The following is a 27,410-nucleotide window of genomic DNA, read 5'->3' on the forward strand; positions in this document are numbered from 1 at the left end:
TTATGGACCGATTTCGACCAATTTTTGCATGGGTGTTTGAGGCCATATATTAACATCACGTACCAAATTTCTACTGAATCAGATGAATTTTGGTCTTCCAAGAGGCTCCCGAGGTCAAATCTGGTGATCGGTTTATATGGGGGCTATATATAATTATGGACCGATATGGACCAATTTTTGCATGGATATTAGAGACCATATACTTACACCATATACCAAATTTCAGCCGGATCGGTTGAAATGTGCTTCTCTTAGAGGCTCCGCAAGCCAAATCGGGGGATCGGTTTATATGGAGGGGCTATATATAATTATGGACCGATGTGGACCAATTTTTGCATGGTTATTAGAGACCATATACTTATACCATGTACTAAATTTCAGCCGGATCGGATGAAATGTGCTTCTCTTAGAGGCTCCGCAAGCCAAATTGGGGGATCGGTTTATATGGGGGCTATATGTAATTATGGGAGCCACCGTGGTGCAATGGTTAGCATGCCCGCCTTGCATACACATTGTCGGGGGTTCGATCCCTGCTTCGACCGAACACCAAACAGTTTTTCAGTGGTGGATTATCCCACATCAGTAATGCTGGTGACATTTCTGAGGGTTTCAAAGCTTCTCTAAGTGGTTTCACTGCAATGTGGAACCCTGTTCCACAGTGTGGCGCAGGGTATAAAAATATTGGAAATATTTAAATTGCATAAAATTTCTCTAGCCTGCATTTATGATTTATCGTTTGATACTAAAATTTTAATTGTACACTCAGTGCAAAACTTCACAATTTTCGAAGTGAAATTTTGGCCTCCGTGGTCATGTGAATCAGAGAACGGCTGCGATCTACCGCAACCGACCATTGTATTTAGTAAACACCAACATTTGCAATCTTAAAACACCAATTGGTAAAAAAAAAATCAACCACCAATATCCAATGCAACCGACGACTGTCGGTGTTTGTTAGTATGAGTGTTGGTCTCTCGAAAACACCGTAGTAAAGCAATCACACCAGTGCTGCCGCTAGTAAAAAATTGAGTGAAGTAGATTTTGGAAAAAAGTGGAGTAGATTGAATAAAATTGAAGTAACATACATTTTTGAAAGCAAAACAATAGCGTCGGTGAGCGTATTCCTTTGCTAAAGACATTAAAGAATTTTTAATTATACGCTGCTCCACACTGTGGAACAGGGTATTATAAGTTAGTGCATATGTTTGCAACACCCAGAAGGAGACGAGATAGACACATGGTGTCTTTGGCAAAAATGCTCAGGGTGGGCTCTTGAGTCGATATAGCGATGTCCGTCTGTCCGTCTGTCCGTGAACACATTTTTGTAATCAAAGTCTAGGTCGCAGTTTTAGTCCAATCGACTTCAAATTTGGCACAACTATGTGTTTTGGCTCAGAATAGATCCCTATTGATTTTGGAAGAAATCGGTTCAGATTTAGATATAGCTCCCATATATATATTTCGCCCGATATGGACTTATATGGCCCCAGAAGCCAGAGTTTTACCCTAATTTGCTTAAAATTTTGCACAAGAAGAACAATTAGTACAATAGTCAAGTGTGCCAAATTTTATTGAAATCGGTTCAGATTTAGATATAGCTCCCATATATATCTTTCGCCCGATATGGACTAATACGGTCCCAGAAGCCAGAGTTTTACCCCAATTTGGTTGAAATTTTGCACAGGGAGTAGAATTGGCATTGTAGCTATGCGTGCCAAATTTGGTTGAAATCGGTTCAGATTTAGATATATCTCCCATATATAGATATATCTAAATGTTTCCCATATTTTTTTACTAACATTGTGTTCCACCCTAGTCATTAGCGTAGCTAGACAATTTTCCTAGGGGGGGCTATAGCCCCCCTAGCTAAAATTTTATAGACTGAACTTATAGGTTCAATTAATGTTTTATTTCATAAAATTGAATAAAAAATTGGACACCAAAATAACTCGACAATTAATTTATAATAAAGCAACTAAAAGTAGTTCCACACTTTTCCCAGCAAGAAAATTCTGAGTTGTTCTAAAGGCACAACTTTAAAAGTACTTCCAAAAATGTCCTCAATTATTTTAACTACTTCATTTTTTTTTTTTCATATTTTAATGTGTAATTTTTTGTTTTCTTTTTTTTTCAAATAGTTTAAAAGAGTAAGAATAAATAAATTGGTACAAATTATTCAAATTTTGCCACAAAACTGCTAAATCCATTATAGAAAAATCGATTTTTGGAAATTATTCGAGGAAAAACGTTTCAAACAAGCGTCAGAATGCATTAAAAATCATAAAATCTATATAAAAATTATTTATTTGGGAAAATATCACAAAATTTTTTAATTCACATTCAAAACACTGAATTCGGATCTCACCTTCATTGCAACGGCTGTTGAAACGGTGAACATTTGTCCTATGACAAGCTCATATTACATTCATTGCTTCTCCGCCAATTTTGCACCACTTCTAGACCCAAAAAGAACATTTTCACTACTTTTTAGGCAACGCTTTTTCGCAGCATTATTAAGATATTAATTTATGAAAGAATGTTTTAATATCAATTACTATTTTTTTAATTAAATTGACTAAACTAAATCAATCATAAATTCAACCACAGCTTTATTTCATAAATATCTGACTTCAAACATTGCCATCGGCAACTGTTACCACAACCCAAGTAATTCGATTGTTCATGAAAGTCATTAGCGGAACTTTGTGCAATTGTATATACTTGTTTTATTTTTCTAAAAATTAAAAAAAACTATTGACATTTATTGAAAAATGGAAAATCATAAATAGAGTTTCAAATTCTGGGGGGGGGGCTAAAATTTTTCTGGGGGGTCTAAGCCCCCTCCCCAGAGGCCTTCCTACGGTTATGACCCTAGTGCATTAGCCGACTTAAATTTTGAGTCTAAAGATTTTGTAGAAGTCTATCATATTCTTCCAGATCGAGTGATATTTAAATGTATGTATTTGGGACAAACATTTACATATAGCACCCAACACATTTGACGGATATGATATGGTATCGAAATTTAGATCTACAAAGTGGTGCAGGGTATAATATAGTCGGCCCCGCCCGACTTTAGACTTTCCTTACTTGTTAATAATATATTTATATTTTTCATGGAAATTATTGACAGTTCACGCATTGACACTTGTACAAAGCAAAAATAAAGGGTTGCCATTCCAGCGATGAAAAATAGGGTTTGCATATGTTCAATGATTAAAACTACTATGTTCATCGTAATTAAAGGAATAGGAAAAACAATTGGGTAATATGGGGAAAATTTTAAAAATTGAAGCAGAACAAAAAGTGAAGCAGATTTTTGGGAGAAGGAGTGACGAAGTAAATTTTGTGAAAATGAAGCAAAATACTTCGATTGAAGTACTAGCGGCAGCACTGAATCACACAAATTGGTTACCCATATCTCAGCAGTTTGGTATTCTCTTATTTATTACTCTCTCAATTCTCTTGAGCTAATGCCAACTGCTAGTAATTGTTGTTGTTGAGTGCAATCACACTTCAGTGCCAACCTCGTTTTTTGTTTACCAAGCGTTGTTACGATGTCGATTGGTATATGATTGCAAGACACTGCATACGAACATTGTTATATATTATTGGTGTTTTTATTCTCGCATTTGTATCAATGTAAAAGATCGCATGGTAATTGGTGTCTTACCCACTGCCACCGACATTTTGTGGGTAAGATTGCAATACGAAAAAAAGCCACCGGTTGCAGTTCTCTGATGTGAATCTAAATTGGGCGGAAGATATATATGGGAGTTATATCTTAATCTGAACCGACTTCAACCAAATTTGGCATACCTAGCAAGAATGTTAGTCCTATTCTCTGTGCAAAAGTTCAAGTAAATCGCAGTGAAATTTTGACCTCTGGGGCCATATAAGTGCGTATCGGACGAAACATATATATGGCAGCTATACCTAAATCTGCAATTTGTCACACATAACGATACCATTAAATGTACCCCTTGTGCAAAATTTGAAGCAAATCACGGCAAAACTCTGGCTTTTGGGGCCATATAACAGATTGGCTGATAAGTCCCCGGTCTAACAAAGAAAAACACATTTTTTTGTCAAAATTCATTTTTATTATTCAACATAGTTCCCTTCAAGAGCGATTTTGATAGTACTCCTTCGGTTTTACCTCAAAATAGGCGTCAGTTTCGGCGATCACCTCTTCATTGCAGCCAAATTTTTTCCCTGCGACCATCCTCTTGAGGTCTGAGAACAAGAAAAAGTCGCAGGAAGCCAAATCTGGAGAATACGGTGGGTGGGGAAGAAATTCGAAGCCAAATTCATGAATTTTTGCCATCGTTCTCAATGACTTGTGGAACGGTGCGTTGTCTTGGTGGAACAACACTTTTTTCTTCTTTATATGGGGCCGTTTCGCCGCGGTTTCGACCGTAAAACGCTCCAATAATGCCATATAATAGTCACTTTTGAGTCTTTCCACGCTTCGGAGACGGTTCACCGGTCGCTGTCCACTCAGCCGACTGTCGATTGGACTCAGGAGTGTAGTGATGGATCCATGTTTCATCCATTGTCACATATCGACGGAAAAACTCGGGTGTTTTACGAGTTAACAGCTGCAAACTCCGCTCAGAATCATAAACACGTTGTTGTTTTTAGTCAAATGTGAGCTCGCACGGCACCCATTTTGCACAGAGCTTCGGCATATCCTAATACTGATGAATGATATGACCAACATGTTCCTTTGCTATCTCGATTAACTTCATTTTAAGGTCATTCAAAATCATTTTGTGGATTTTTTTGATGTTTTCGTCGGTAACCACCTCTTTCGGGTGTCCACTGCGTTCACCGTTCTCCGTGCTCATTTCACCGCGCTTGAATTTTGCATACCAATCAATTATTGTTGATGTCCATGGGGCAGAGTCCGGAAATTTATTATCAAGTTTTTGCTTCCACCGTATTTTTTCCCTTCAGAAAACAGTATTTTATCAAAACACGAAATTGTTTTTTTTTATTTTTTTTCACAATAACAAAAGTTGCTTCACAAAAGACGCTCTATCTCACAAACTAATTGACTTACAGACGTCAAATTTTGGCAAGAATCATTTGAAGGTTGGTACTATATAAAAATAATATGCATTTAGTACTAGCGACGCCATCTATGTGTCAGACCGGGGACTTATCAGCCAACCTGTTATGGTGGTGGGTATACACATGTACCGATGTGAATCATCTTCGTTGCTCGTTATTGAACTCTAGAAAAAAATTTTGATTTTTAATTTTGGATAAATTGGGCTAAAAATACGACTTAAATGTTGCTTGTCTTAACACCCTCATTACATAGAAATAGATCCAAATTCCACCCTAGGACTACTCTCTATTCAGTTTCTAATTTTAAAGTATATTGTAAAATAAAAGTAATTTATTTAAAAAAAAAAATAAAATAAATAAATAAATAAGGAGGATGCCGTCGTTTCCATTCGAATTTACTGTTTAGTGATGTTTGATATTGAATTCAGTTATTCATTCATTCAGCTAATGAAACAAAGAAAAAAAAACTAAATCCGCAACCAAATTAACTCATCTTTTCCAAGTACTTTTGAAATATCTAATTAAATTAATGTCTCTATTTTTACTTGCTTTCTGTTTGGTTTTTTCTGCTTAGAATTAGTCATTCCATTTCCCCTCTATGACAACATAATTTTCCAATATATTTAAAACTATTTCCTAAAGTGTCAAAATAATAAAAATGTCGTTCTTCTTTTACCTTGATCCTCAGAAATTATTTAAAAACATTTTTTCCCACATTTAATTTTAGATTTTTCTTTAATTTATGTTGACAGTTATGCTGGTAATGGAGCAAAAAAAAAAAAAACGAACAAACAAGAAAAAAAGACACATACAAATAAATATTGAAATTTAATAGAATCAGCTATCTTGAAATTTGTATTGCTTTTCTACCGAGTCTTGGCATATACACATGGAAAAATATTTTCATAAACAATCATAAAAAAGCTTAAACGATAAAAAAATAAACAATATATTTTTTGTTACAATTTTAACGGGAAAAATATTAACTAAATTTTAGGCATATTACTTAGTAACTGTGTACAAGTATGAAGACCCAATTTTCTCCAGATGTACATTTGTATATTTAATAATGAATTTTGTTGAAAACTAATTTATTTTTTTAAGATTTTCTTTTATAAACAAATGCCATTTAACATAGTTCTGTCGTATAAAAAGCACACGTGCTTTTTTTGAAAATGAAAATATAAAAAAAAAAATAAAAAAACAAAAATAAACTTAATTTCTATTCAAACATAGAAAGGCAAACGCAAATTCACAAACTTAATTTATTGGACATAGAAAAATAAAAAAAAAACATAACAACAAAATAGAATGATTTTTTTTGTATTAGCTACTGGAAAGTCTAAATTCTACTCTAAGAACATACTTTTGCATATCGATGATCATCCGTAAGTTAACAAATTAGTATATTTACAACACTCCGAACATTAAGGAGGCCAATTTTATTGTATAGAAATCTTAATCTCTTTTTTGGTGCTAGTAGTTTTTGTTTAATGCGATTTTAAACGTTCGTTCTAGTTTTGTTCAAAATTTAGATTTAGAATTTGTGATACAATGATGACATTTACAAGACCATGGAATCAGTGTAAATGGAGAAGGCAAACCGATTTATATTATATTTCGTATATAATCTTTTGTGTTTAAATTTGATGCAATTTAAAGAATGCAAAATTTTAATAAAAAATATTTTGTTTTATTTTTTCAGATTGGATCGGAAGTCATCACGTGGCATGGTCTATGAAAATGAAGAACTAAGATTACGCACCATCAACATTAATGCTGAAGTTGAAAGAGGTAAGTGCTTAGTGGGTAATAGTCTTACAATGCGCTTCATTAGGTTGTACAAAGTAAGGTAATATCCCTTACGAGTAGCAACGGGGTTAGTGTAATCATTTCGTGGTAAAGAAATTTGGCTATATTAGTCTATCCTTTCGTGCAAAAAGGCAATAGGGGAAAAGTGGGGACTAAAACCAAAAATTGTGCATTGGCTATACACGGCAGTGGTTAGATCTATAATGCTATATGGTGTTGTAGTCTGGTGGCCGGCACTTCACCAGCCGACAAGTTTAGACAAAGTTCAGCGTGCTTGTGTATCTCAGGTGCATTCAGCAAGATAGGAACAAATTCCCTTAATGTCATACTGCATCTATTGCCTTTAAACATTTTGGCCAAACAGTCAGCTGCAACAATGGCTGTGCGGTTGCGCGAGCTATCGCTATGGTCGGAAAAAAGTTACGGTCACAGTTCGGTCCTCAAAGTAATGCCAGATGTGGCTAACGTAGTAGATTACACTTTGACCACTTTTCGACAAAAAGTTTGAGACTCTAATTCCCATCAGTGAGGCGTGGTGTACACGGACCCTGGGGAATAAAAGATATATAGATTTCTACACTGATGGCTCCAAATTGGATGGACAAGTGGGTTTCAGAGTATACTCTAAAGATCTGGAACTTCGAATAGCGAAAAGATTACCTGATTACTGTAGTGTTTTTCAGGCTGAAATATTAGCAATAAGAGAAGTGGTGAATTGGATGATAAGTAATGCTCCAAACAATATTGTCATTAATATATACTCAGACAGTCAACCTGCAATAAAATCCTTGGACTCTGTATTCCTCAACTCGAAAACGGCCATCGACTGCCGCAAATCTCTCAATGAGATGCTCAGCCAATATTCACCTAATATGGGTACCTGGCCATAGGAACATACCGGGAACTGCGAAGCAGATGAGCTAGCAAGGCTAGGAACTACCTTACATATTCCAGGAGAACTAGAATCTGTTGGTATGCCTCTGGCTACCTGCAAGTTCTTACTGCGTGAGAAGGCTGTCATGATGGCAAATGTTCGATGGGAGAATTTCAAGGGTTGTAACTACACCAAGCAAATATGACCCCATTTAAACTTAAACGGCACACTAGATATGCTAGTGTTCTCGAGACGCCAGATATCACTCCTGATATCTGCTATAACGGGTTGCTGCCTGATAGGCGATTTTGTAAAAACTATTGGCGTGTATGAGCTGTCATGATGCGGAGGAAAAGGAATCAATTAAACACCTCTTGTGTAAGTGTCCTGCATTTTGTGTAAGGCGTAAGCAAATTTTATGAGCATATAGCTTCAGATTACTGGCGGACCTGGAAAACGTTAACATAAGCAGCCTGCTAATGTTTTTGGAACAATCTGGTTGGTTCAACAGAAGAAAATAATCGAGAAGGTTCAGCGGTTAAAACTAGAAGTGCCCATATGTAATAGGTACTTTTAGTTAATGTGGTATCACTATGGACTGAATAGTCTAAGTGAGCCTGAATCTTAATCGGGCTGCCACTTTAACCTAACCTAACCTTAGTTTTCAGAAATTGTTGGGGTCAAATTCGAAGATTAGAATAAATTTGGAAGTATCGGAGATTTGTTTGATATTTGAAAGTTGGGTTGCATTTAGGTCCCTTAAATGAATATTTATCATTCGCCACGGTACGTAGAGAGCCAGAATTGATATATGGGGGTCGCTTATATCGGGGCTATATAGAATTATGAACTTCGACCAATTTTTGCATGGGTGTTTGAGGCCATATATTTACACCACGTACCAAATTTCAACTGAACCAGATAAATTTTGCTCCTCCAAGGGGCTCCGGAGGTCAAATCTGGTGATCGGTTTATATTGGGGCTATATATAATTATGGACCGATGTGGACCAATTTACATGGTATTAGTATATGGTCATTACAGACCATATACTAACACCATGTACCAAATTTCAGCCGAATCGGATGAAATTTGCTTCTCTTAGAGGCTCCGCAAGCCAAATCGGGGGATCGGTTTATATGGGGGCTATATGTAATTATGGACCGATGTGGACCAATTTTTGCATGGTTGTTAGACACCATATACTAACACCATGTACCCAATTTCAGCCGGATCGGTTGAAATTTGCTTTTCTTAGAGCAATCGCAAACCAAATTTGGGGGTCCGTTTATATTGGGGCTATGCGTAAAAGTGGACCGATATAAATTGGCCTCTGGTCATATCAGTGTAAATCGGGCGAAAGCTATATATAGGAGATATATCTAAATCTGAACCGATTTCAATCAAATTTGGCACGCATAGCAACAATGCTAATTCTACTCCCTGTGCAAAATTTCAACTAAATCGGAGCAAAAAATTGGCCTCTGTTGTCATATGAGTGTAAATCGTGCAAAAGCTATATATGGGAGATATATCTAAATCTGAACCGATTTCAATAAAATTTGGCACACTTGACTACACTACTAATTGTACTCCTAGTGCAAAATTTCAACCAAAACTCTGGCTTCTGGGACCTTATTAGTCCATATCGGGCGAAAGATATATATGGGAGCTATATCTAAATCTGAACCGATTTCTTCCTAAATCAATAGGGTTCTATTCTGAGCCAAAATACATGGTTGTGCCAATTTTGAAGTCGATTGGACTAAAACTGCGACCTAGACTTTGATTACAAAAATGTGTTCACGGACAGACGGACGTGGCTATATCGACTCAGGAGCCCACCCTGAGCATTTTTGCCAAAGACACCATATGTCTATCGCACTAACTTATAATACCCTGTTACACAGTGTGGCGCAGGGTATAATTATCATAAAAGGGAACTACATGATATTCTGTATTTAATAGAGGATTTTTAAACTTCTTGTACAATCCTACAATTCTGTGAGGTTTACGATATAGAACTGTATTAATTTTGTATATTACTCACAGATTGTAAAAAAAGTATAGAAAAGTACCCAATATGAAAATAAAAGAAAAGAACCGAAAAATGCTTTTCAGAATTCTAAATTGTGTTTATTGTTTGTCGCTTAGGATGTCTTACCGCTAGACTCCCTTTTATGGGAATGGCTATATATTGGTAAGCATAGAATGGGGAAGCCATGATTGATTACATTCAGCGGTAAGCGATGTAATTTGAGTAGTTTTCTCATATATGGGAAATTTTTTATCCACTTGCGCGAAAAAAGAGATTCCATAGTGTATAAAATAATTGCTTTAAGGTAGAATTACATACCATGCGTTCAATGCGTACAATGCGTCCGATGATTGAAGAGTTGAAATTTCTCTCTGAAATCAAAAACTCGAATAGTATGTCTCAAACAGAAAAAAATCAACCCTTCCATCAACGCACGGATTGACGCGTGGTGTGTAATTCAACCTTTATAGTCACATTTTTATAAGAAACAGATTTTCTTATATAGGAAAAGTAATACAAATTTAAATTTCATTCAGAAATTTCATTTAAATACAATTCATGTTTTTAGGTTTTTTATATCACGTGTATATTATAATTATATTTTCGTTAAACATAGTTTAACATACCACTTCTCGTCTAACGGCCATTTGCATGTAGCTCCGTTAGACTTTAACTCCCAGTTAAAAGAAAGTAAAATGGAAATATCTTCTATCCGGTTTACTTTAACTGAAAATTTTTAGCAGTTAACTTCCTAACTGGCATATAGAATATATAGGCAAGATGATAGATATGTCCATAGTACGGTTTAAAAGTTCGTTAGCTAACCTATCATTAACGGAGCTTCATGAAAATGGGGGTAAGTGTTGTTTCTTGGGAGTAGAAACAATGCCAATACATTGTAACCATCGCCTGTGTAGCAATAGGTATTTCGAATTTGAAGTTGATTGTTAAGTTTTCTAAAAAGTATTCCGTATTATGATCACGTGCACAATGGATCTGAATATCATCAATATACATATGAATATTACTATTGAGAAGAAGAATACAGTTAAGTTATTCATAGATTATGATATAAGAAGTAACCTTAGTGTAAAACCTTGCGGAACACTTCCAGAAATGTGAATGGGCCAGATATTTAATTTTCTATACGAACTGTTGGTAACCTTCCAGTAATATGAATTCGTAAAAAAACGCAAGCGCTTCGGGAAAAATTAAAAAAATTAGTGGGAGTGTACATTCAAAATGAATTTTCAGTATTGTATGATGAGTATATCTGCAATCTATTGCTAATCGCGCATTACTAATTTGCACTCGCAATATCTCAATATGAGGCATAGAAGGCGGGATCTTCCGTGTCGAATGCCTGTGAGTGATCAAGCAACACGAGAAAAAATACCTTCCCGCCATCTTGTTCCGTTCTCAAACCCTCACAGCCATCGGCAAACGCACTCACACAACTAACCCCTTGGAGAAGTCCAAGGGCTAGTTACATGATAACTATCCTGCAAACTGCTTAAAGAATAACAAGTATATACGGCCGTAAGTTCGGCCAGGCCGAAGCTTATGTATCCTCCACCATGGATTGTGTAGAAACTTCTACTGAAGACTGTCATCCACAATCGAATTACTTGGGTTGCGGTATCACTTGCCGATGGCAAGGTATCTTAAAACTTCCTAACACCGTCTTCTAAATTGCAAAGTAGTCCATATGTGGTATATATTAAACTAAAAAAGGCCGATTAAATACGTATATAATTAAGTTTGACAAAATGTTCTATAGAAATAAAATTTTGATAAAATTTTCTATAGAAATAAAATTTTAACAAAATTTTCTATAGAAATAAAATATTTGCACAATTTTCTACAGAAATAAAATGTTGACCAAATTTGCTATAGATATGAAATTGTAACAAAATTTTCTACAGAAATAAAATTTTGACAAAATTTTCTATGGAAACAAAATTTTGATAAAAGCTTCTATAGAAATAAAATTTTGGTAGATTATGTTTTGCTCGAGTGGTACCCATGATTAGGAACCGATATGAACCAATTTTTGTGTGATTGGAGATAGGCTATATATAACTATAGACCGATATGGACCAATGTTGGTATGGTTATTAGCGGCCATATACTAACACCACGTTCCAAATTTGAACCGGATCGGATGAATTTTGCTCCTCCAAGACACGATGTGGACGATTTTTGCATGGATGTTAGGGACCATATACTAACACCACGTTCCACATTTGAACCAGATCGGATGAATTTTTCTCCTCCAAGAGGCTCCGGAGGTCAAATCTGGAGAACGCTTTATATGGGGGCTATATATAATTATGGACCGATTTCGACCAATTTTGCATGGGTGTTTGAGGCCATATATTAACACCACATACCAAATTTCAACCGAATCGGTTGAATTTTGCTCTTCCACGAGGCTCCGGAGGTCAAATCTGGGGCTCGGTTTATATGGGGGCTATATATAATTATGGACCGATGTGGACCAATTTTTGCATGGTTGTTAGAGACCATATACTAACACCATCCCAGCAAAAAAGCGTCTCCAAAAAAAGTAATGAAAATGTTTTTTTTGGATCCGGAAGTGGTGCAAAATTGACGCAGAAGCGATGAATTTAACATGGGCTTGCCATAGGAAGGAAGTTCTTTCAACAGCCGTTGCACTGAATTATCATCACTACTTTAGGTGTGAACCAAATTCAATGTTTTGGATGTAAATTAAAAAAATTCTGTGATATTTTGTCAAATAAATAATTTATTTAATTTTTTATAATTTTTAATGGATTCTAACGCTTGTCGGAAACGTTTGAACTCAAATATTTTCAAAAATTCATAAATTTTCCCGATTGGATTAAGCATTTTTGTCGACAAAATTAAAATGATTTGTACCATTTTATGAATTCTTACTCTGTTGTTAACCTATTTGAAACAAAAAAGTTAAAATTATCCATTAAAAGTATGAAAAACCAAGTTATAAAGAATTGAATTAAAAGAACTTCCTGGGTAGTTAAAATAAAGAACATCATTGGGAGTGCATCTTCTGGAAGTGCTTTTAAAGTTGTGCTTTTGAAAGAACTTCCAAATTTGTTTGCTGGGATGTACCAAATTTCAGCCGGATCGGATGAAATTTGCTTTTCTTAGAGGCTCCGAAAGCCAAATCGGGGGATTGGTTTATATGGTGACTATATATAATTATGGACCGATGTGGACCAATTTTTGCATGGTTGTTAGAGACCATATACGAACACCATGTACCAAATTTCAGCCGGATCGGATGAAATTTGTTTCTCTTAGAGGCTCCAAAAGCCAAATCGGGGGATCGGTTTATACGGGGGCTATATATAATTATGCACCGATGTGGACCAATTTTTGCATGGTTGTTAGAGACCATATACTAACACAATGAACCAAATTTCAGCCAGATCGGATGCAATTTGCTTCTCTTAAAGTGTCTGCAAGCCAAATTTGGGGGTCCGTTTATATGGGGATATACGTAAAAGTGGGCCGCTATGACCCATTTGCAATACCATCCGACCTACATCAATAACAATTACTTGTGCCAAGTTTCAAGTCGATAGCTTGTTCCGTTCGGAAGTTAGCGTGATTTCAACAGACGGACATGCTCAGATCGACTCAGAATTTCACCACGACCCAGAATTTATATACTTTATGGGGTCATACATCAATATTTTGATGTGTTACAAACGGAATGATAAAGTTAATATACCCCCATCCTATGGTGCAGGGTATAAAAAGGCACTAAATAAATCGATTGAAATTTGTAATTTTCAAGAACGAAAATCCTAATGCTATGGTCACACTGGGCAAATATTTGACAGAAATCAAAAATGAATCCGTTGCCACAGCCAAACTAGAAAACATATTTAGCTCATATGGGATATATAACATCACGGTAGGATTATTTTCCAAAAACCGTATCCAGATATTTGGAAAATAATTCTGGAAAAATGTTTGACGCTCATTTTGGTCAAATATTTGCCTAGTGTGACCATAGCCTAAATTAATTTATGTGTATACAAACACTGTCCAGATGACAATGTCACCCACTCCTATATGAGATGTTGGCAATGCCCCTTTACAATACACAAAAAAATAGATCATCAGTATGGCAACACAAATGAAAAACAGTGACAGCTTGCTATTATTGTTTATGACACACACACTCTATTAGTCTCTCTCTTTAGCATTGAGTGAGTGAAAAATCAAGAGATGTCTGCAAATTTAGCGAAAAACTTATTAAAAACTATTAAGCATTTTATTGTTATTCCATCAACAACAAGTCGATCGTGGGTTGAGTAGTACGCATAATAATAAATTTTACTCATGCAATATCGTAGTGCCAAAATTGAATATAATGAAGGTAAAAATAATTAAGAGATTGTGACAAAAGCCTCGGAATAAAGGGCGGAAGTGCAAATGTTTATGTAAATTTAGAATTGCTGGAGAAGAAGAAAAATAAATGAAAATTACTGTCACAAAAGGCTTGACATGTTATTATTGGGCTTTTCGGGTAAAGTGTTTAGTGTTTTAGGGGCAAGATGTGCATTTTTGTATTCTCTTTGATGTGTCAATTAGATCAGGTTCCATATTTAGCAAGGTCACCATAAGCATTTATTATTGGTAATGGGCCAAATAAATTCCCCACCAAAAATTTGAGAACCATACATATAGGCATTGATGTCAAATTATTTTCAAATAAATTTTTCTATGCAAAAGCTTATAGAAAAAAATTATCAAAGGTGTCTCTAAAAATCTGGGAAATCCCTATTAAAGCATAACAAACAAAATACCTTATGTTCTTTTTTTAATATCAAGTTAACAATAATGTCTGTTGTTTTTTGTGTTTTTTTTTCATATTTCAAGGTCAATCCGATATCAAACGTTTGCGAAAAGAGAATGATCATTTACGACGAGAAATCTGGTCATTGCGAGATGAATACGATCGCCTTAATAAACGCTTCAAAACCAAATTCATTGAGGCGGACCAATGTAATGCCCGTTGTAGTCAAGGGGGATGTTCCTGTCAATGTCCCGAGGGAGGAGCCGTATGTGATATGGGACACTCCAAATGTAATAGTGAGGTAAGAAGATCATCACAAAAAATTTAAACCCCATTCCATAGTAATAATAAAATTTTTCTCCTTTTAGGATTCGGATTCATGCGATTCCTGTTGCTGCCAGGAGCACAACGATATTGTGTGTACCGATGAATGTTGTAACGAAACCAAAAATGGTGCCTCATTGCCAATGGAACATGAAGAGATATCACCGACTGATAGTAGTAAACTAACGATAACTGATTGTGGCCAAGTGGCCACACCACCACCACCACCACCCTCAATAGCCCCTGCAGCTCCATTACCCAGTATTCTAACAAATTTTGATCATTTATCAGTGGTATCGGAAGAGACTTTAAGTAATAGCGATGTCTTAACTGTGAATACGGAGAATCTTTTGGGTTATACTCCAGATATAAGTGGATCACAAACTACTTTGCCTAGTTTGGTGGGGCCTTTGACACCGCTGACACCCATTGAAATGGTGGCCAATGAATTGAATGATATACAGGCAAAGGTGCCACCATTATCATATTTCGAAAATATTCTTCAACAGCACATGAGTTCAAATTTTAGTAAGTATTACAAGGTTTTACGATATCGAGATTTTTAGAATTCTTTAAGTTGAGATCCTAATAAATTTTGCATTGTGCTGGTAGAAAATATAGATAAACTCAGTCTATTATAAAACTGTGAGACAAAGTTATTACGAGACCAAAAAAGCAACCGATTGTCTGTTAGAATTTTTACTCTAGATTAGATCTTATCTGATTTTCTCTGTGATATTTATTAGTCCGTCTTTATATGATATACGTCCCGATCGATTCAAGTGCCATTTCGACACTCGATTAGACTAGAATTTTGAGTGTAAATGAAATACAGACCGATTTTATGGATATTGTGTATGTCCATCATACTATGGGCAAGTATATTTTTATTGGTTGAATTCATTCGCATTCTATAAATTCTAACGTTGATCTATGGGGAAATCTTCATACCTGAGATATGGGTCATATACTGAGTCGATTCCCGAATTGGTCTAGCTCTGGCTGTCCATTCATTAACCGTACTGCAAGTCATGCATCCTGGCCTAGATTAAAGGGTGATACGGTCAAAATGTGGTCAATATAAACTTGACGTATTTCTTTCAATTTTGCATTTAAAAAACCTGAACACCCCTCATTTTGAAGGTGTGTGTGTGTGTAGAATGTTGCTCCTATTTTGATTTTGGAATTCACTCTTCAGTTGTCAAAATGCCGTCCAAGCAAGAAGAGCAGCGTATCAAAATTTTGCTCGCGCATCGCGAAAATCCGAGCTACTCGCACGCAAAGCTGGCAAAATCGCTAAAAGTTGCCAAATCAACCGTTACAAATGTAATTAAAGTGTTTGGGAACGTTTGTCGATAGCCAGGAAGTCTGGATCGGGGGGAAACCGGAAGCCGCTGAGACGACAAAGAGAGTTGCCGGTAGTTTCAAGCGAAACCCTTACCTCTCTCTCCGAGATGCCGCAAATAAGCTGGGTGTATCGTCTACAACCGTGCATCGAGCCAAAAAACGAGCCGGACTATCGACTTACAAGAAGGTAGGGACTCCAAATCGCGATGATAAACAAAATACGACGGCCAAAGCGCGATCCCGGAGGCTGTACACGACGATGCTGACGAAGTTTGACTGCGTGGTAATGGACGACGAAACCTACATCAAAGCCGATTACAAGCAGCTTCCGGGACAGGAGTTTTATACGGCAAAAGGAAGGGGAAAGGTAGCAGATATTTTCAAGCACATAAAACTGTCAAAGTTCGCAAAGAAATATTTGGTTTGGCAAGCCATCTGTACCTGTGGCTTGAAAAGCAGCATTTTCATAGCTTCCGGGACAGTCAACTAAGAAATTTAACTTGATTTTTTAAATAAACGATTTCACCGATTTACACGCGTTTTCCCTTGACCAAATTTTGACCGTATCACCCTTTACATCGTATTACATTTCTTTTAACCATAGTCATACAGCCAACACATGAATCTCTGTCAATAACTCCATATTGTAGAATCGGACAGTATGCAGTGATAAGAGAGATGTTTACAACTGTGGTATCACAATTGACTGAATATTTAGTATCACAATGGACTGAATAGTGGTATCACAATGGACTGAATAGTGGTATCGCAATGGACCGAATAGTGAAATGAGCCTGATACATCGGCCTGTCACCTAACCCAACCCAACCTATGGACCAAATCACTTTCTAAAACAATCGAGTTCTAGCTGTTCGTCAATCTATCTATCAGTCCGTCTAAATAGTTTACAAGAAATAGGCTTGGGTAAAATGGACAGGGATTTAAGAATTCGTCATATGTGGATATCTTGCTTGTCGTAAAGTTGATGCAAGAATCGATCTGGAGCACCGTGCTGAACGAGTTATGGGTTTTGTGAATTGGTGAAATGGCCTCGGGATTCAGAGGATCTGGGATCTTGGGCTGGGCTAAAACGGAGCGATTGGGGATTTACACCAAACACTGTGGTGCAATGGTTAGCATGCCCGCCTTGCATACACAAGGTCGTGGGTTCGATTCCTGCTTCGACCGAACACCAAAAAGTTTTTCAGCGGTGCATTATCCCACCTCAGTAATGCTGGTGACATTTCTGAGGGTTTCAAAGCTTCTCTAAGTGGTTTCACTGAATGTGGAACGCCGTTCGGACTCGGCTATAAAAAGAAGGTCCCTTGTCATTGAGCTTAACATGGAATCGGGCAGCACTCAGTGATAAGAGAGAAGTTCACCAATGTGGTATCACAATGGACTGAATAGTCTAAGTGATCCTGATACATCGGGCTGCCACCTAACCTAAACTAACCTCGTGGCTCTTAGTCCAAATCATTCTCAATTCAACATTAAGATGTTCCATTACGAGTGCTTTGCGTTACCAAACATCCCATCTAAAAGAACATAATCCATTAGTCAACTCTGATCGTCAAGCGGAAGTCCCTACTTGGCATGCATTCTTTTGCACTTGGCATGTATTCTTCTGCACACTGGTAGGTACTTCCTCATACCAAACCTCTAACACAAGAGGGTGTTTCGCCTCGAACTGGCAAAATAATTTGATTTTAATAAATTTTGTCCACAATTATGAGAGGTAGACGTTTAACAACAACTTTCCCTTTTGAGAGGTGTACGGTTTTCAAAGTGACCATATTAGGGAGGTTTCGCTGTATCTGACTCCTTTCACGACCTTTAGACTTTAGTCTCAAATTGAACATTTTTCTTCTGCTGTTTCAATTATTTTCACAATAGAACTAACAATTAATATCCACGGTAAGTATACAGTGAGACCTCTCACGATCGCCTAAATTTTGTCCACATTTGGGAGTGTCTAGTCATTGGAGCTTACTTTTAATATGATACTCGTATATAGTAGCAAACGTCTCACAAAAATTATCTACGTTTGAGTGGTGTCCGGTTTTCAGAGTAATCAAGTTTGGGAGGTTTCACTGTATAAAGTTTGCAGCGGGCAAATTTTACAGATTTTCTGATTTTATTCCTTTTTACAGTTAGCCTGCGGGGAATGCCCTCTCTTTCTTATTTATTAACTACGACATCCCCATTTTTTCTTCTTTCTCCTAGGTAGCACCCCTGGAACTTCTTCGTCCAATAGTGGGAAAACTGTTATACGACACACAAATGGCTGGGATTATAACATTCAATCGCCTTTCTCACAAAAACGCTATCCACCAAATTCAATATCGCCCATACTGCAACAACGTTCAGCAGCACAAACATTAAGCACATTTGTACCTACGACTACGGTAACACCACCTCCGTCAGAGAAAACAGTTGCCACTAAAACGGAAATGCCGGGTCCAGCGATCATAAGTCAAGAATCCGCCATGCCAGTGATAGAGACAGTTCCCATAACCACAATGCCCATCAATGGCGGCAATGGCAACAACAATATTAAGCCAAGCATCATAAACTCCAATGGGAACGTGAACAATAATAATGTCAGCATCAATGGCAATGACAATGGCCAAGGAAAGCCAAAGCATTTCTTTGCCCCAATCAAACCGAAATTAAAATTGAACACCGCTTTGGCCAATCAAAGAAGAATGCCACCACCACCACCGCCAACAGTGGCACTAGGGGCCAATGCATCATCATCGTCATCTGGTAAAGCTCCCTTTGCGAATGGCATTTTAGGAAATCCAGGTCCTACGAAATGTGAACCACCTGACATTTACGTGACCAATGGCTTGGCTACACCCTATAAGCATCCAGTGAAACCTTCAGTCCAGCCACCTCCCATACCGCAACGAATCACATCAAATGCCACATCAACAGCACAAGTAAGTTCTTCGTCGTCATTGTCATCGCTGTCGCCATCCCCACGTCAAAGACGCAAATCAAGGCAATATCAATCAAGTCAAAACCACCAGCACCAGCATCACCACCATCCACAGCTACAGCTACAGCAACTGCAGCATCAGCTTCATCATGAGCAGGTGCATCAGCACCCCCACCTGCAATATGGTTACTGCGAGCACATACCTCACTATCAGCATCAGTTTCATGGTTGCAACTGCCATGGGACCAATGCTAATAATGAAGTCTATGTTACAGCAACAACAAGTGGACTAGCAGAGCTACTACTAACACCTACTAACAAGGCTACTGGTAGCACCAGTGACACCACTTCCACTACTACAACGCTTTGCTTTTTACCTCCTGCCTTTTCCCATTGGAGGAATACACTAACAAATGCCCTGCATGCTTCCAACATTATGTGTAATTCATTAGATTTAACAATAACCACAATGGCCACATCATCGGCTGAAGCTTCGATATTATCCGGCTTTTGTTCATCATCATCATCATCAACAGGATCATCCGCCTTGTGTTCTCTGCCATGTTTGCCAGCTGGCTTAGGTTCCCTTAAATTTGTAAATCCTCAAATAAATGTGGCCAAGGCCAATAGTGTTGGTGGCCCTGTGTATGCAATCGCACAAAATATTTGCCAAAATTTAATAATTGCTCCCGCTGTTCGGCAACCTTTGATGTCGTCCATTGTCAAGTGTTGTCCATCAACAGTGGTGGTAACACCTATGCCAACACCTAGAGTGGCTACAACAATAGAAACAACAAAAGACACAGTAGCAACTACGACTACATCAGCATCAGGTGAATCGACCATAATAGTTGCAACAATGGCATCTACACTTCCAACTCCAATGGAAAAAACGAAAGTTACTAACATTTGTATCCATTCATCCAATTTGAATTCACATGCTTCCTGCTGTGTTTCCATAAATTCCTTGCAAGATCCATCGGAGATTGTTGTCGAAACCACATCCATGAATTGTTCAGTTGGCAACTCAGTGTGTCAGGTGAGGTTAATGTCGTATGCACACAAGACCCCAGCTAGCCTGAGCGAATGGTTTGATATGAAACCTATGTGGGTCATGGTCATGTCATATCGAAACAATTTCATCCGTATTCCATTTATTTATTTCTTTATGGTAACAAATTGTTTTTTTTTTTTCTTAATTTTTTTCGTTTACAATTTGGTGTGGAAAATAAATTGAAATTTTCTTCGGGCACAAAAAAAATTGAAATTTTAAAAATTCAAAAAAAAAAAAAACAAATAAAAAAATAACGTAAAATCTGGAAAAAGGAGAAATGAAAGATAAAAAAAATGTTGAATGACATTCCTCGAAATTACAAAAAAAAATCGATATATATATAAAAAATCGATATAAAATCGATTATATGAAGATTATAAGAGAAAATGGAGTACTTTCGTCCCATAATAAGTCCATATAAAATTCATTGGAGCCAATCCAAATTTGCAGTACTTCCGGATCAAAGGATGGAGATGCAAACTACTTTTTTGGAAGCTCGTTTTTGCTGCTTTGGGCTATTATCGGTTGTCTGTTGATAAATGGGCCATACTGGAAAAAATTAAAAATTTTAAGCGGAAATGATTTGAACTAGTGCGGTTTTATTTTTTCACTTCCGTAGAAGAACAACGTATGAGATCGAAAGTGACAACGGGATGGAACTACTCCACGCAAAACTCATTGGAGACGATCGAAATTTTCAGTATTTCCACACCCAGAGAAGGAATATGATCACCTCAACCATGTTTCAAGAGCAAAATGTTATTTTTGAATGGTGATCATGTAACATGTTTGTCGCAACCATGTTATTTTCTCGGAGGTTATGTGTCTGAATTCGGCAAGCATATTATTTTTGGCGAGAAAAGAACATTTTTGCCATAAACATGTTACATGGTCACCATCCAAAAATAACATTTTGCTCTTGAAACATGGTTGGGGTGATCATATTCCTTCTCTGCGTGCATATCAGAAGTTGGAGATATAAAGTCATTTTTGGAAGTCCCTTTTTTACTGGTGTGGATTATTATATATTTTTTTTTACCCCCCCCCCCCCCCCCATGATAAAGGGTATATTAACATAGACACTCCGTTCGTAATTACCGAAATATTTGCCTTAGAACCCATAAAGTCTATCCGTCCGTCCGTTGAAATCAAACTAACTTCCTAGCAAAAAAGCGACGCCAAAAAAGTAATGAAAATGCTCTTTTTGGATCCGGAAGTGGTGCACAATTGACGCAGAAGCGATGAATTTAACATGGGCTTCTTATAGGACGGAAGTCCTCCATTTCAACAGACGTTTCACTGAATTTGCATCACTTCTTTAGGCGTGATCCGAATTCAATGTTTTGGATATAAATTAAAAAATTCTATGATATTTTGTCAAATAAATAATTTTTATAATTTTTTATAATTTTTAATGGATTCTAACGCTTGTCAGAAACGTTTGACCGCATATATTTTCAAAAATTCACATTTTTTTCAGATTGGAGTTAGCATTTTTTTTCTGTTTGTAATCTATTTGAAACAAAAAAAAGTTAAAATTACCCATTAACCCCAATTTTCAGGAAGCTCCGTTAGTGCTACGTTAGCTAACGAACTTTAAAACCATACTATGGACATGTCTGTCATCTTGTCTATATATTACATATGCCAGTTAGGAACTTAACTGATAAAAATTTTTCAGTTAAAGTTAACCGGAGAGAAGATATTTCGATTTTACTTTCTGTTAGCTGGGAGTTAAGCCTAACGGAGATACATGAAAATGGCCGTAAAAGTATGAACAAAACATGTTATACAAATTTGAATTAAAAGAACTCCCTGGGAAGTTAAAATAAGGAACATCATTGAGAGTACCTCTTCTGGAAGTGCTTTGGTTGTGCCTTTGGAAGAACTTCCAAATTTTTTATTTATTTATTTATTTATTTATTCAGTCTTTGGATAATTCACAATATAATCCTAATTTCTAATTTGTATATATACTTCCAAAATATTCTACTTAAAAATGTACTAATCCAGAATTTTTTTGCTGGGTTCTGAACGCAACCCGATATCGGCTTGAAATTGTCACAAGTATTTGTTATTGATTATATTGATGGGCCATATCGGACCACTTTAGGTATAATCCCATATCAATCAATCGACAGACTTGACTTCTTGAGCCTCCTGGAGAAGCAAATTTCAGCCGACCCGGTAGAAGTTTGGTATGTGATGTCAGTAATTGATCTGTAATAACCTCAATATAAACCGACCACCAGATAAATATTTTTAGTGCTAACCTTACTCTTCAAAATGCTCTTGGCGCAAAAGTCCAATGGATTGAGATCCGCAGATTTAAGGTGACCATTGTGCTCTAGATATGATGCAAGGACATCATTTTTAAGCCATTCTCAATATTGTTTTTAAGATATTTTTCGGACAATATTCGGCATTTCTGCTGAGCCCATGGGCTCTCTGTTCATCGACATTAAAATTTCACAGTTCCTTTTCGTCCCAGATCAACTTGGTTTGCTCACAACCATCCGAAGAGAACCAGAGTCTTCGACATAGTTGATCATAATTTATTTGATCTCCATCTTGTAATGATAAGAAGAAGGTGGAGGAAAAACGTCCGCTAGGACATTATTCGTTCCACGAGCTCCCTCCTTAGCCAGCACATCCTCTTCCTCATTTCCTATTATCCCACAGTGCCCAGGTACCCAGCACAGAGTTCAGTGAGAACCTTGAGTTCTCTACGACAGTAGCTGACTACCTTATGTCAGCACTGCAAAATACTGCCATCACTATCCAGTGTGTAAGACTCCCTTATTCCCAATTCGCTGCAATAAATTCCGCTGTCCGTTCCTTCCTCCATCTTTGATCCGTCCATGTTCAGAGCTCCTGTGCCGGTTTCTGATGATAAACATGCTCCGTGAACATATGGTCCGTCTCTTTATAATGCACTGCAAGAATCCTCCAAGAGAAGCAAATTTCATCCGATCCGTCCGAAATTGGGTACATGGTGTTAGTATATGGTCTCCAACAACCATGCAAAAATTGGTCCACATCCGTCCATAATTATATATAGCCCCCATATAAACCGATCCCCCGATTTGGCTTGCGGAGCCTCTAAGAGAAGCAAATATCATCCGATCCGGCTGAAATTTCGTACATGGTGTTGGTATATGTTCTTTAATGACCATGGAAAAATTGGTCCACATCGGTCCATAATTATATATAGCCCCCATATAAACAGATCCCCCGATTTGACTTGCTGAGCCTCTAACAGAAGCAAATTTCATCAGATCCGGCTGAAATTTGGTACATGGTGTTAGAATATGGTCTCTAACAACCACTCAAAAATTGGTCCACATCGGTCAATAATTATATATAGCCCCCATATAAACCGATCCCCCAATTTGGTTTGCGGAGCCTCTAAGAGAAGAAAATTTCATCCGATCCGGCTGAAATTTGGTACATGGTGTTGGTATATGTTCTCTAATGACCATGCAAAAATTGGTATACATGGGTCCATAATTATATATAGCCCCCATATAAACCGATCCCCAGATTTGATCTCCGGAGCCTCATAGAGGAACAAAAGTCATCCGATCCGATTGAAATTTGGTCCGTGGTGTTAGTATATTGTCTTTAACAACCATGCCAAAATTGGTCCATATCGGTCCATAATTATATATAGCCCCCATTCAAGCCGATCCCCAGATTTGACCTCCGGAGCCTCTTAGAGGAGCAAAATTCATCCGATCCGGTTGAAATTGTGTACGTGGTGTTAGTATATGGTCTCTAACAACCGTGCCAGAATTGGTCCATATAGGTCCATAATTATATATAGCCCCCATATAAATCGATTCCCAGATTTTCGGTCTATAGTTATATATAGGCGATCCCCAATCACACAAAAATTGGTCCTCATCGGTTCATAATCTTGGTTGCCACTCGAGCCAAAAATAATCTACCAAATTTTTTTTTTTTTTTTTATAGAAAACATTGTCAAAATGTTATTTCTTCAGCAGAATTTTCTACGCAATCCATGGTGGAGGGTACATAAGCTTCGGCCTGACCGAACTTACGGCCGTATATACTTGTTTGTTTTTTTTTTCAATTTGTTTGCTCAATCGGAAAAAATAAAATTAATAACTGCACCCTCAAAAAAAAAAAATCACTTCTGTAACATATACCCCAAACATATTTTGCTTCAAGCATATATATTTTCAGGATTGGTGCAAACAAAATATTGTTCAAACATATTATGTTTCACCTTAGGGCATAGACTAGTAGTAAAAAATTTTAATGAAATTTTCTTTGTGTAGATATATATATTTAAGGCGCCAATGGGATACTTCAATTAGTTTACTTGCAGCATACTCTCTAGGTCTCTCTTTCTAAACACATATATGTTTATAGGCTATTTCCAAATTAATATATGTTTGCATCTTAGCATATTATATTTACAAACATTTTATGTTCCAAACATAATATGTTCTAACATATTAACATATATGTCCCAAACATGTTATGGCAGTTTATGAACATTATATGCTTGCATTTAAAAATATTGTGTTAAAAAATTTGAGTTCCAAACATATAATTTTTACACCCAAACATATGACAAACAGTCTTTTTCGTCCATATGTCCATCTTCGTACAATCGAATAGACTCCATGGCTCTTTCTCAATTTGGAATCAATTTTGACAAAATTTTCTATAGAAATAAAATTTTGACAAAATTTCCTATAGAAATACAATTTTGACAAAAATTTCTATAGAAATAAAATTTTGACAAAATTTTCTAATAAAAAAATAAAATTTTGACAAAATTTTCTAAAGAAATAACATTTTGACAAATTTTTTTAGAGAAAAAATATTTTGACAAAATTTTCTATAAAAATAAAATTTTGCCAACATTTTCTATAGAAATAATATTTTGACAATATTTTCTATAGATATAAAATGTTCACAATATTTTCTATAGATATAAAATTTTGACAATATTTTCTATAGAAATAAAATTTTGTCAACATTTTCTATACAAAAAATTGACAACATTTTCTATAGAAATAAAATTTTAATAAAATTTTCTATAGAAATAGCATTTTGACAAAATTTTCTATAGAAATAAAATTTTGACAAAACCCATACTGGGTAACTGGTCTCGTTCGTGCAATCGTTTCTTCGATTCCCATGGCTCTTTTCGAACTAAGTGTTTTGTACATCGCTGAGCCCTTTTTGTGTATTTTAATGGCTTTAGTCGAAGCTCATACTTCAATATGGGTTGCAGCGTCCTCGCGATATGTTCTATGGCATGGATTTCAATCAAATCTGGCCTTCACCTACTTCATCCTTCCTGTAATTGGAAATCCAGATATATTTTAGAGCCATAAAAATATGCCAAATATACCGATCTCTTTATTTGAATTCTTGAGGAAATGGAAATCGCAATTTGTATTCGACTTGCTTGGAATTAAAAACCCAGAGGTACTAACGAGAGCTAAATTACTAAGATGCCAAATTTTAAAATAGCGCACTTTTAGACCGATCTCCAGATTTGATTTCTTGAAGACATGGAAGCCGCAAGTTTCATCCGATTTGAAATCCCAAAGTTGATATCCCAAATGTAGTTTATATCGATCAATGTGTCGATATAACTCTATTATAGACCAATCTCCCGGTTTGACTTATTGGGCCCATGGAAAGAGTAATTTTCATTTGACATACTAGCAATTGATTTGAGATACATATATACCGATATAGCAATTGATTTGAAATACATATATACCGTCGACCTATTGTTCGTATATACTTGTTTCATCTAACATATGCTCTATATGGAGTAACTAACAATTATTAAGGCAAAGCTAAGAAGTTTTAAAATATCTTGCCATTGGAGTTTCAGTAGAATTTTGTACGCCTTACATGATAGAGGGTACATAAGTTTTGGTCTGGCCGAATTTTTGGCCGAATATACTTCTCTTTCCATAAATCGTATCTTGTGATATTGGTCATAGCCTTTCATACCATTTTCGAAATATTCGACCTGTTTAAAATCTATAATATATGACCTATGAAATTTGAGTTTATAACATTCCCATATGTTAGTTAGTTATTTGCATATGGCCAATCCATTAACCATTAAAAATCACAAAGTTATGTTTAATATGCCAATATAACATAATATGAACAATTTAAATAAACATATTTATATTGACATTATACTGTATTTATTTGTTAATTATATAAACTTAACCAAATCGTTGACAATGTTAAACTAATAAAGGTATAACTATTTTTTTTTCAATTAATTAACATAAACATTTGATTGGATTATGGACCTCAAAAATAAATGACAGGAATAAATTTTGTGCAATAGATAATTAAAGCATTTTACACTCAAGAAAAAAAATGTAATTGGATGCAAATATTTATACCCTGTGGAACAGTGTGGCGCAGGCTATAAATGTAACACCCAGAAGGAGACGAGATAGACACATGGTGTCTTTGGCAATAATGCTCAGGGTGGGTCCCTGGGTCGATATAACCATGTCCGTCCGTCTGTTTGTGAACACATTTTTGTGATCAAAGTCTAGGTCACAATTTAAGTCCAATCGCCTTCAAATTTGGCACATGTTCCTAATTTGGGTCAGAATAGAACCCTATTGATTTTGGAAGAAATCGGTTCAGATTTAGATATAGCTCCCATATATATATTTCGCCCGATATGGACTAATATGGTCCTAAAAGCCAGAGTTTTATACCGATTTGCTTGAAATTTTGTAGAAACATAACACTTAGTCGTATAGTCAAGTGTGCAAAAGTTGATTGAAATCGGTTCAGATTTAGATATAGCTCCCATATATATCTTTCGCCCGATATGGACTAATATGGTCCTAAAAGCCAGAGTTTTGGCCCAATTTGGTTGAAATTGCACAGGGAGTAGATTTAGCATTGTAGCTATGCGTGCCAAATTTGGTTGAAATCGATTCAGATTTAGATATAGCTCCCATATATATCTTTCGCCCGATATGCACTTATATGGACCCAGAAGCCAGAGTTTTATCCCGATTAGCTTGAAATTTTGCACAAGGACTAAAATTGGTAGTATAGTCATGTGTGCAAAATTTGATTGAAATCGGT

General features: G+C 36.4%; 1 protein-coding gene across 4 annotated transcripts in view; it reads left to right on the forward strand.

Annotated features, from left to right (window-relative positions):
- The window catches only part of LOC142220534 (uncharacterized), a 109,389-nt gene that overhangs the window by 73,501 nt on the left and 8,478 nt on the right, over positions 1-27,410 (forward strand). For 2 of the 4 annotated variants that reach the window (XM_075289718.1, XM_075289719.1), the window contains 4 exons: positions 6,782-6,870; positions 14,700-14,917; positions 14,985-15,468; positions 18,514-20,270. In XM_075289718.1, coding sequence (XP_075145833.1) covers positions 6,782-6,870; positions 14,700-14,917; positions 14,985-15,468; positions 18,514-20,270 — 2,548 coding nt within the window. Of the gene's footprint in view, positions 1-6,781; positions 6,871-14,020; positions 14,197-14,699; positions 14,918-14,984; positions 15,469-18,513; positions 20,271-27,410 lie in introns of those variants that run through there. The other 2 variants (XM_075289721.1, XM_075289720.1) reach the window with 2 other exon arrangements.

The sequence above is a fragment of the Haematobia irritans genome, chromosome 1 (assembly GCF_050003625.1).
Source record: "Haematobia irritans isolate KBUSLIRL chromosome 1, ASM5000362v1, whole genome shotgun sequence".
NCBI classification, from domain to species: Eukaryota; Metazoa; Arthropoda; class Insecta; order Diptera; family Muscidae; genus Haematobia; species Haematobia irritans.